This window comes from Erythranthe guttata, chromosome 4 (assembly GCF_056151865.1).
Source record: "Erythranthe guttata isolate IM_541 chromosome 4, IM_541, whole genome shotgun sequence".
NCBI classification, from domain to species: domain Eukaryota; kingdom Viridiplantae; phylum Streptophyta; class Magnoliopsida; order Lamiales; family Phrymaceae; genus Erythranthe; species Erythranthe guttata.
Window position 1 is genome coordinate 5,741,108 of NC_142536.1, and position 12,435 is coordinate 5,753,542.

The 12,435-nt window shown below is 34.6% G+C and overlaps 3 protein-coding genes across 3 annotated transcripts; 1 reads left to right on the forward strand and 2 right to left on the reverse strand.

Moving 5' to 3' along the window:
* Positions 1–297: 297 nt before the first annotated feature.
* On the reverse strand, positions 298–1,214 carry LOC105972251 (early nodulin-like protein 19). Its single transcript, XM_012997188.2, has 2 exons — positions 938–1,214; positions 298–823 (listed from the first exon to the last, which is right to left on the reverse strand). Exons 1-2 carry the CDS (start codon positions 1,104–1,106, stop codon positions 480–482), a joined length of 513 nt encoding a protein of 170 aa, XP_012852642.1. The 5' UTR covers positions 1,107–1,214; the 3' UTR covers positions 298–479.
* Positions 1,215–5,942: 4,728 nt separating this feature from the next.
* LOC105972424 (chaperone protein dnaJ 8, chloroplastic) lies at positions 5,943–7,965 on the reverse strand. Its single transcript, XM_012997380.2, has 3 exons — positions 7,553–7,965; positions 7,172–7,240; positions 5,943–6,362 (listed from the first exon to the last, which is right to left on the reverse strand). Exons 1-3 carry the CDS (start codon positions 7,760–7,762, stop codon positions 6,180–6,182), a joined length of 462 nt encoding a protein of 153 aa, XP_012852834.2. The 5' UTR covers positions 7,763–7,965; the 3' UTR covers positions 5,943–6,179.
* Positions 7,966–10,470: 2,505 nt separating this feature from the next.
* Positions 10,471–12,435, forward strand: LOC105972425 (shikimate O-hydroxycinnamoyltransferase). Its single transcript, XM_012997381.2, is given in 3 exon segments — positions 10,471–10,940; positions 11,378–11,725; positions 11,728–12,435. Coding segments are annotated over 3 exon segments (1,323 nt in total). The 5' UTR covers positions 10,471–10,535; the 3' UTR covers positions 12,298–12,435.

Here is a 12,435-nt window from a genome sequence, read left to right on the forward strand (position 1 = left end):
TATATATATATATATATATATATATATATATATATATATATATATATATATATATATATAATGGGAAAATTACAATTTCATCTCTCAAGTTTGCACTGATTTCACATTTAATTCCTTATTTTTACAAAAAATACATTTGGTCCTCCATTTTTCAAAAATTTAACAATTTTAGTCTATTCTATCAATTTTAACTAACGAAATCAAGCGTGTGCCCCTCACTGTCTTAATTGACAGACCAACGGTAAATTGATGGAAACAACCAAAACTGTTAAATTATTGAAACGCGAAGACCAAATGTACTTATTGTGAAGTGTGAACTAAATATGAAATCGGTGCAAACTTAAGGGATGCAAACTGTAATTTTCCCTATAATAAATTAATAAACGAAACAATTGGAAAAAAGAAAGGAAAAAACAAAAAAGAAACAAAGGCTTATCCAAAGTTCACGCACACACGTCACACTACAAACACCAGCATCACTAGATCCACCCAAATCCAAGCCAAAAAGACAGGTAGAATACACACATAACAAATCCACGGCCACCGCCGGGCAGCCCCACCGCGGCGGCGGCGGCAGAAGAATGCTCCGCCCCCTTGGAAGAAGAAGCCGGCGGCGGAGGAAGTGGGTGAACGACAACAGAAACCTTCATTCCATTGGAGCAGCCACCAGTACCACAAATGAAGTAATACCTCTTGGCCAAATCGAGAAGAATGAAATCCTTTCCGCTGCTCCAGTTGCCGGTGTTCCCCTCCGTCGTGCAGTTGTCGTAACCCGTCTTGTTCACCTCGAACACGTTGTACTGCGTTTTCTGGTACCTGAACGCTGCTCATAAATAATAATAATATATTCCCACAAGAATTATTTATTAATCAAAACCCTAAAGTAATCTTTAAAAAAAAAATTAATATATCAGAAGTTTAATTTATAAGTACGAACATATGAGATCGCCGACGTAGAAGGTGTGGTTGTTGGCCCAGAGGGTGTAGTTCATGCCGGGGTTCCAGCCTCTGTTGGCGCCGACGATGTGGTCGGTGGCGGCGGCGGAGGAGAGGATGAGGATGAGCACGGCGGCGATGAGGTGGAGGATAGGGGCTGAGGTGGACATTGTTGTTTGGAGGCCTAATGTCACTTTTTGACTGAAGTGATGGCTCTTCTTTCGGCCAATGGGCGTTCGGAGTTTTTAAAGTTACAGAAAAGGATTTGTGTCAAATAACGGTCACTTAACGGATCCAATAAAGTTATCTATTTATTTTTATTATTTATTATTATTCCCCCACCTTTTTACTTTATTTTGTATTGGATGTCCTAAATAATATGTATTAAGAAGTTCGATAAATGTGACTTTATTTTAGTAAAATTTCAAAGAAATGACTAAAATAATTATTATTATATAATGATCTATAACTGCTACATATATAAATTGTGAAAAACGTATTTATAAGTCGACAAATCGCATAGGAGAACCGCTCGTCCTTGTTGTTTGTGTTCTTGGCCGCTAGAGTTTTAGATTTTTTGGTGGATTCCTAAAGTAGACAGAAGAAATGTGTATTATACACAAATGAAAATGCTTGTTTTTTTTATTAGGGGTTTCTCTTTTAAAATATAAGAGTCGGACTTTTTTAAAATTGCGGATACTGTCCGACACGAGTGTCCTTCTTTTAGCGAAATTACGACACGACGCGACACGGGTGTCTGAGCCGTATCCAGGCGTGTCCGAGTGTCCAGGTGTCGGATACGGGGACTCTTCACCTTCTAGAAGTGTCCGTGCAGCAATAAGATAGAATTAATAGCTAGAGTTGCATTAATAATGTTAAAACATGAAAATGCACATTAAATATAGTATTGAAAATATAAAATGACAGACAATTGATCAAAAATATTTTATAAAAGTGACGGTTATTGGGGAAAAAAAATTATAAAACGTCTGTTTGAATGGATTTCAGATTGGAACCATCGAAAATAAATAAAAATTTGTTTTTTTATATTTACTTACCTAGGGCCGGGACTGGGTTGGTTTTTATCCACCAACCGACCCATTACCGATCATATTTTTAGGCGGATAATCAATTTTTAACCGACCCATTGGATTGGGTTGAAAATTTCAACCAACCCATCTATAATGGGTCGGTTGGTGGTTTCTAATATTATCAAAAGTTGGTTGACCGATAATTATCGGTTATCCAACTATACTATTAAAATTTTATTAAAATTATAAAATAAATGCCGTATTTTCTTAAGTGGTTATTGAAATTATCAAAATAATTAGTATTTTAAATTATAAAACAATCAACAAAGGAAAAAAAATTGACCTAAATCTTCAACCAATTTCTTTATGCTCAAGCTTAAATAAAAAACAAACAAAACACCACAAAAACTGTTGTGCATGTTTGAAATTACGTTGAATTTCCTATTATATTTTTTCGTTAAATTGTTATTAATTATTTTGAACTGATAAATGATGATCGCACCGTGACATTACGTAAAATGTGGATATTTTTACTTCAAATTTTGATTTTTTTTTGAGTGAACTAGGTGGCAGGTATAAACCATCAACCGACCCATTCCGGAACCAAATATTCGGTTGCCAACCATCAACCGACCCACAAAGGTTGGGTCGGCAACGGTTTTCAAATTTGAGCAAAAATAGTTTGACTAATAGGTCGGGTTTTAGGCTGGTAATCGACCGACTCAGCCCAGTCTCAGCCCTATACTTACCTATAATAAAAATACATAATAAAAATGACAAGGGTACTAAAAAAAAAAGGGTTTTAAAATTAAGTTTAAAAAAATTAAAATTCTCTACTTACTTTTACACATTTTAAGGGGCTTTTTTTTTTCAAAATCGAATTGGAAAATATAATTTCATAATTAAAAAAATTAGTTCTAATTTTCACTATGGCCGTTCTTGAGAAATTGGGGGCTCTAGGCGAATGTTAAGATATTATAATAATAGGTACATTAATTCATTATAATTAACTGGCACGACTGGATAATAATTTTTTGATTAACAGTTAAGAACTTTGGACAAAATATAACTAAAATATTGATGAAACTAATATAAATCAAAAGTTTATTATGTAATTATTGAACAAGTAAATATATATAGCAGCTGTTTAAATATAGTAAAATATATATTTCAACTTGTGGAGACTCAAAATCGAGGTCCCGATGCGGCCCTGATTTAAAAGTCGCGCATGGGTTTGGTTACCTTGGGACATGTATCTTATTGATTTCTTTTAATGATTTAATATGCATTTATTTATTAAATAAAATATATTATTTGAATAATGGCAAGTGGGGCAAAAAAAATTAAGAGTTGAACATGAGAATGTAGCTTCATGCGTATCAAAAGCAACGCCTCAATCACATGCGTAGGGACTCAATCAAAGCTTTTTTTTTTTTTTTTCGTTTAATTATCTTACTAATTCTTTATTTGTTCTATGATAAAATAAATGTGCATAAATTAAAAATAAGGGCAAATGGCAAAAAGGCCCATCACATGGGACTTAAATGCATTTTAGTCCACAAAAAAAACAGTCTCTCAATTAAGCCCATCCCCATGTCTTTAGTCTAAAATACCCTCAATAATATAATTCTTAACAATTCCACCCATTATGCTCTAAGTTCCTTAATATTACACATTGACCCCGGATTTAAACAAATATATCACATTAACCCCCAAAACTTTTTTTTTTTCAGAAAATAATTTTTTTTCTGAAATGTTTTTTTTCCGGCCAGATTCCGGCGTTGACTTTTTTTTTTTTTTTCGAATTTTTTTTTTCCTGAATTTTTTTCCGGCCGGTCAACCACTGTTGACCGCCGGTCTCCGGCGTTGACCTTTTTTTTTTTGAATTGTTTTTTCTTAGAAAAAAAATATTTTAATTAATATTACTGTCTTGACTACTAAATTACTGTCTCTGACAGTAATATTACTGTTTGGGACAGTAATATTATGAATATTATTTTTCCAAACAATAATATTATTAATATTATTGTCTAAGACAGTTAAATTACTGTTGGAGACAGTAATTTAACATCCAAGACAGTAATATTAATTAAAATAATTTTTTTTGTAAGGGAAAAAAAAAAAAAGTCAATTAACAGTTAAATTACTGTCTCCGACAGTTAAATAACTACTAGAGACAGTAATTTAGCAACGAATACAGTAATATTAATTAAAAATATTTTTTTCAAGAATAAAAAAGTCAATTAACAGTTAAATTACTGTCTCCGACAGTTAAATAACTGCTGGAGACAGTAATTTAACAACGAATACAGTAATATTAATTAAAAATATTTTTTTTAAGAATAAAAAATTCAATTAACAGTTAAATTACTGTCTCCGACAGTTAAATAACTGCTGGAGACAGTAATTTAGCAACGAATACAGTAATATTAATTAAAATATTTTTGAAGAAAAAAACAGTCAATTAACAGTTAAATTACTGTCTCCGACAGTTAAATAGCTGCCGGAGACAGTAATTTAGCAGCCAAGACAGTAAAATTAATTAAAATATTTTTTTTAAGAAAAAACAAAATTATTTAAAAAAAAAAAAAAAAAAGTCAACGCCGGAGACCCGGCGGTCAACGACGTTGACCGGCCGGAAAAAAAATTCAGGAAAACAAAAATTCAAAAAAAAAAAAAAAAAAGTCAACGCCGGAATCTGGCCGGAAAAAAAATATTTCAGAAAAAAAAATTATTTTCTGAAAAAAAAAAGTTTTGGGGGTTAATGTGATATATTTGTTTAAATCGGGGTCAATGTGTAATATTTAAGAAGTTAGAGCATAATGGGTGGAATTGATAAGAATTAGGGTTAAAATTGGGGTCAAAATTGAAATTAGGGTTAAAATTGGTTAATTGATGAAATTGAGCTAAATTGGGGTGTAAATCATGAAATTGGAGTTGAATTGGGTTTCAATGAATTGGGGGTAATTTTGGTATATATATAAAGGAATTTTCCTTATTTGCAAATAAGTTTGAATGGGGTGGATTTATTTGAAAGACAAAAAAGTTGGATGTCCCTCTTTTAATTAAGTGCTCTTGTCATGGGCTTTTTTGTAATTACCCCTAAAAATAAAAGAATTCTCCGCAAGTTCGTAATTCCTTCTTGGATCCCAACAGTTGCCTGTATTATTATTATTATTATTATTTTTTTCACTTGTGTCTCCATTTACATTCATTACTCCATTTGTATGCTTTTATATGTCGTTTAAACTTAACTACTTGAGCTCAAGAAATTTATTAAATAGTTTTTTTTTAACAAGAAAATTCATTAAATTAAAAAAAAAAAAAATTATTTTCATCCCACAATATAAAATTCATCATTATTGAAAAAAGGAAAAAGGACCTCGAGTGATGAGGTACCGGGGGCTAGGGGTGTAAACGAGCCGAGCTCGAGCTCGAGCTCAAATCCATTTTGACGAGCTCGGGCACTTCAAGTATTTCTTTTGGACTCAAGTAAGCTGAGCATGACGAGCTCGAGCTTGTGCCTGAGCCATCTTATGCATTTTTTTTCTTCATTTTTATAAATGTTATTAGAATTTTATTATTATAAATTATAATACAAAAATTGAAATATACAGTAATATTTTTTTTTAATTATTTAAAAGTATGAATAAAAAACATAGGAAAAAAAAAAACTTGCGAGCCAGCTCGAGAGCTCACGAACAACTAAGAATGAGCTCGAGCTCAATCTCGAGTTTGAGTTCGAGCTTTTATTGAACCGGTTCACCGAGCTCAAGAACCGGCTTGGGCTCATTTAAACCCCTACCGGGTGCACCGAAGATGAGTCCAAAGATGGCGATATAAACCCCCTCTCTCTCCATTTACACTTCTTGAATTCTATAGAGGAGGTCAGTATGGAATCAAAGCACAACAATTAAAACAAGACAAGCCTCAACATAACAAGAGAATGTAAAAACAAAACCAAAAACTCAAATATACTAAATAAAACCCTTTAGTAATTAACATTGATATACAATATAAATTAACAGTGTTCCTTCCAAGGAACAATGTCATAATATATACAGCAAGAATAAAAGAAAAAAGAAAAAAAAAAAAAACATCATTATACACAGCAGCCTCAACCATCTTTACAACTTCAATACAACATATATATACATACATATACATATATATATTTATAAACACTTGATTAAACTCATTTTGAAGATGTCATTAAATGTAAGGGTTAATATGGGAAGAGTAGTCTCGAATTCCAGCACCTTCCCATCCCATCCACTCTTCCCACAGCTCCCAATCTTGATCGTTCATTCCTCTCATCCCTTCTTCCGAATCACAATCGCCGTACGTCTCCGTTTGCGGTGTGCTCACTTCCCCTCGTAAATTACTCATCACAATCTGCAAAAAAAGAAAAAAAAATCCCATCGAGAATTAGAATCCTCCACGATATGTAAACACTCGTATATGTTAGTGTGCGTATAAATATAAATATAAACACGCGTCACTTGTTCGTATAGGGGATGGGGTGAGTGATTGAAAACGACTCGTCAGCTAATCGATCTCAACTTTTAATGAGATAAGAGAATGACAAAGCAAATGATTCCTATCATGAAAGAATTTCATTACAAGAAGTAACTAAACCAAAACAAACGCATGTCACGTCGGTATTCAAGAATCCACCCTCTAAGTTATTTTCATACTCTAATAATTATTAGTAAATTCTTCACGTGAACGAAACCGCTACTAATATATCATCATCGTGAGAAGAAACAGAGGTTAGTGCCTCGTATTTGGTTAGTCCAATAACTTTCAGAATGCCAGAAAAATTATTCTTATCATCCCTTATTTACGCTTATCGGAGAATTGGACTACACAGCCTCATTTAGTTGGGGGGATTAACCATTATTAGCTAAATAAATTGACTTCATTTAATGTTCAGTATCCCTAATAACTTTTCGGGTCTACCTGCAAATGTTATGTTATCATGGCTTATCTTGCCTAAGGTAGTTTTTTTGTTGGACGTCCCGGTGCCTGATAAAATAATTGGGTTTTCATTAGATTATTTAATCTTATCTTGGCAACCAAACGAGGCCTTAGTGACAATCGAACAAGATCTGCGATGATTTCCGATGTGAAAAGGGATCGAAATTAAACCTAATGGAGAAAAGGGTAAGTAAACAAAAAAAAAAGATGAAGTTTTTACTTACATCATATGCTTCATTGATTTGGTGAAACTGTACACCACAATTGCTTCCCCTGCAGACATCAGGATGATACTGCAATCAAAATTATAAAAAAAAAAAAAAATTGAACCCATTATTTATAGCAATCAATATATGAATTTGAATAACTTGGTGAAGTTCATATCGTGGTGTAGCATAGAACAAACTCCCGATAAGCCACAAAAGCATTAAATACAATTAAAAAAGAGGGATAATTCACAATCAAATGAAATGAAATTCAAGAATCATGAGATATAAACATATAGCAGAAAATATGTTTTTTTTTTTTATTTTTTTCAAGAATTTGAAATGTTGTAAGAACAATGCGACAAAATTAAGGATTAAAAAAAAAAAAAAAAAAAAAACCTGAAGAGCAAGCTGCCTAAACGCCTTCTTAACCTCGGATTCAGAGGCACCATGGTTAATCCTCAGAGTCTTGTAAGGATCACCCACGTCAGCATCACCACCACCACAAGAAACCCTAAATCCATTCTTATTACCATTACAGTTATAATTATCCTTAAATTGAACCCAAGAACCTGACGCAGAACCACATCCCACAGAAGCAGCAGCCATTTTTTTTTTTTTTTCTTCTTCTTTTCAAATTAATGAAATCCCACAATGTAAAAGGCTATACTTTTTCAAGCCAATATATATAGATTCAGCGAATGTGAAAAAACAAACGAAAATACCAGAGCGGTTTCCGAAAACTGGCTGGCTGGGTAAATTGTTTGATATATATTTAATAAAATAATGGTATGAAACCGGTATTTGCGCACGAAGAAAATGTTGGTGGTACAAGGCCCTTTTCATAGTAGTTTATTAATGGATTTATTTTATTTTATATCCACTAAATTTTAGGGGATTATATATATACATATGTGAACATGTGTCTAGTGTTTATGCTCAAATGGTTTCGGGTGGTAAGTTGGTACAAAATCCGAGGATCGAGTACTAACATTGACAGCTGCATTGTGGAAATTTCAACTCAATGAGGGTTGGTTCTTTATGGACACCAAATTCAGGTTCGCTACCCTAACGAGCCGTTGAATCAGCATAATTTACATTCCTCCATCAAAACTTATCGGACTAGGGGATGGGGTTCTAAGGACGAGAGATTTCGTTTTTTGGTATAAGTATAAAGTATTGGGTAAATTTCAACCACATGCTTGAGATAAAGTGTAATTACGAAAAAAACCCCTTCTTTTTGAGAAATTACATCCAGAAACCTATAGTTTGTAAATTTCTTATGTCCAACCCCTATGAATCGTGTCAATATAAAAAATTTACAAATTACAAGGGAAATAATGTAATTATAAAAATGTAAGGATTTTTCCGTAAACATCTTACCTTAGGGGATGGTTGTAATTTAACCTTTAGTATATATCAACCACGGAAAAAAAAAAATTCCACACGTTATAGCTACTACGAGACAATTTATTATGCTCAAAATTATATTATGAGAAAAAAGTAAATGAAATTTGTAATGTTTGGCTCGATTTTGATTTTTCTTTTCTTCTCACTATTTTTCCAAATAAAAACGTGTTTGTTAAGATTTTGAAATTTGACTTAATTTATTTTCGGAATTGACTTAATTATTTTCTTACTTTTAAATTGTGGATCATATATAGATTTCAAAATGTTGGACTAACAACTTACAAGAATAATGTATGGTGTTTTAAAAATTTGGAGTTGTTTTGATAAATATGTTACATTTATCATAATTTATAAATATTTATTAAAAAATAATATTGTTTATTTATCTACTTGACGTGCATGAGCTAGCTAGCATTAAGAGTGATAATTTTCATAACAAACGTGACAAGTTGCATATCCTATATATCCTATTAATTATGGGCCAATTTGCTTTTATTTGAACACACTAATTTTCTATATAGTTTTAAGTATATATTGTGTGAATGATACTGAAAGTGGATGAGAGGTCGCTTTTGAACTGATGTGGATGGAATCAAATCGGACCCCTTCGTTTATTTTGTTTCATAACAAAACTTATTTTAAATTTGTAGATATAGATCGAATTAATTAAGTCAATGCATGCATCGAGACATAAAAAACAAAACAATAAAACAACACGTTTTACAAAATAATAATTTTTTGTGTAAATTACAAAAGCAAAAAAAAAAAAAGAAAAACACTATCATGTTTAATTAATTACAACCACCCTTGAACTACGAATCTCCTTTCACGTTCGATCCACCAATATTGCAGGACCGGTTCTGAGGGGAGGCAAAGTAGGCGGTGGCCTAGGGCCCCCGGATTTATTCAAAAATTTAGGGCCCCCAAATTTATTTATACCGTTTATATATGAACATTTATTGAAAAAAATATATATTATATATATAATTATTGAGAACCTTAATTCATAAATAGATATAAATCCACGATTCTTACTTGTTTCTATAATTCCTCTAATCAGGGGACCCTAATTATTAAATTTATAATGTATTAGTTACTTATGTTTATATATATTCACTTGTTTTAATGCCACTTCATGCAAATTATCCTTAAAAAAAAATCGGGGACGCTGCCCCCGAGCCCCCTAAAACTTGAACCTCACTATATCACAAATTTCTACTCTTGCCACTGGCTATGTACCTTACAAAATCGAGTTAACATCAAGTTTATCACCTTTTTTGAAAAAAATAAGTTTTATTGTATATTGTAGAAGGGCACCATTTTTTAGTCGTCTTCAAATCTCGCCTAGGGCCCCCAAAATCTCAGGAACGGCCCTGCAATATTGTGGTGTCAAAAGTAGTGGAATCTTCTAAAATATAAGGAATATTATTCAGTTTGTAACTATTTCATCTCACCCGAGCCCCACATTTTGAAACAAGATCATCATAAGATGTGTCTCTTGGCTTTCATGTAAACATCATGTTGTGATGCATCAGAAACTACAATTTTTTGCACAAAAGAGTAAAAACTAGAGAATATTTCACGGAACCTAGCTAGAAGTGTAAGAAAATTTATGATTGAGGAAAGTGATTATAATTACCCAAACAAGAAGAAAACAAAAAAAATCTTCATAATTTGACTTTAGCGGGTGGCTGTAATTTACTCTAAATTTTTTAATACATAAATAATAGAGGGATTATTATGATTTATGTCAGCCCTACCAAAACTCAACTACCATTTGGATTATTATGATTTATGTCAGCCCTACCAATTTATGCATGGCGTTTTATTTTCCTTATATAGAATCCGAACAATAAATAATCATTTTCTAGTACTCTTAAACATCTAACCGACACCCTCTCTCTCTCTCTCTCTCTCTCTCTCTCTCTCTCTCTCTCTCTCTCTCTCTCTCTCTCTCTCTCTCTCTCTCTCCATGAAGATAAGTGTGACGAGCTCGGCGATGGTGGGTCCAAATGCAGAAACCCCGAGTGAGTGTATGTGGTTAACGAATTTGGACTTGGTGATGCCGACAAACTACCACACGCGTACCGTCTACTACTACCGCTACAACGGTGCCGCCAAATTCTTCCACACGACGGTGCTCAAGGCGGCGCTCAGCCGCGCCCTAGTTGAGTTCTACCCTATGGCGGGGAGGCTGACTACCGAAAACGGCCGCATTGCAATCAACTGCAACGGGGAGGGGGTGCTGTTCGTAGAGGCGGAGTGCGACGGCGAGATTGACGACATGGGGGACTTCGCCCCTAGGCCGGAGCTCGACCTTACGCCGATGACTGAGTATGCTCTCGGAATTTCGACTTTCCCTCTCTCGATGATGCAGGTTTATATATATATATGATTAACTATTTGCTTGGGTTAGTTTTTGAATTTTTGTTAATTAATGGATCGAAGTTTATTATTAATTAGGGTAAATTACGAAAACCCGCCTGAACTTAGGCTAAATAACGAAAAACACTCCCAACTATCCGTAATAACTAAATTCCCTCTTTAATTAACTATTGATCGAGTTTTTTAACAGAAAATTTCTACAATCTATTATACCTTCTGTTTAATGGTGATAAATAAAAGAAAATATCTGAAATTGTGTAAAGTCTATTCCCTTAAATAAAAAAACATACACACACACTGTAAGGGGTTGGTTTAAGACAGAAACAATCCTCCGGAGTTTTGGTAATTACAAATATATTTCGTTATTTAGCCTAAGTTCCCCGGCTTTTCGTAATATACCCTATTAATTAAAAAGAATCCCGCATGCAGGTGACTCGTTTCAAATGCGGTGGTGTTTGTTTAGGTGTTGCAGTTCACCACCACGCAGCCGACGGAATCTCCGCAATCCATTTCATCAACACGTGGTCCGATCTAGCACGTGCCGGAAATGACGTCACGATCAAGATCCAGCCGCCTTTCCTGGACCGTACGGTCTTCCGCGCCCGCGACCCGCCGCAGCCGCAGTTCGCCCACACGGAGTACCACCGCCCCACCACCGCCCCTCAACCCAACTCCGGCGATACTTCCAAAACAAAATACTGTTTCTTCAAGCTAACCCCCAATCATATAAAAACCCTAAAAGCCAAAGTCAACAACAACGACGACGACGACGCCGCGAATCGTTCCAGCTATACTATACTACGTACGAGGCACTCGCGGGGCACGTGTGGCGCTGCGTCAGCAAGGCCCGAAACCTGCCGGAAGATCAAGAAACCAAGCTGTACGTAACCACCAACGGCCGGTCAAGGCTCCGCCCGCCGCTGCCGGTCAGCTACTTCGGCAACGTGGTGTTCTGGGCCCCGGCAGTTGCTCCCTCCGGCGAACTATGGTCGGACCACGTCCGATCCGCCGCCGGAAAAGTTCGGGAAGCGATCGCCGGAATGGACGACGAGTACCTTAGATCGGCGAACGATTACTTGGAGGTGAAGAGAGACGTAATAGGCGAAATCGCGCTGGACGAGAACACTTACAAAAACCCTAACATCGGAATAATCAGTTGGCTTAGGTTACCGGTTTACGATGCGGATTTCGGGTGGGGGAAGCCCGTATATATGGGTCTGGATAGACCTTCTCCAGAAGGGGAATGCCATTTATTGCCAACTCCGGTTTGTGATGGGAGCTTATTGGTTTCAATCACTCTTGTTATAGAGCATATGCACCTCTTTCAGAAGCTTCTCTATCAGATCTGATTATTAGGGTTTATACTCCTTAAAATTAATCATATATATTTATATATATGTGTGTGTGTGGAGAAAAATAAAGACTTCTTGGTTAATTGAGATTGAGCCCCATATATAATTTATTTAATGAATACTTTGAGAAAATAA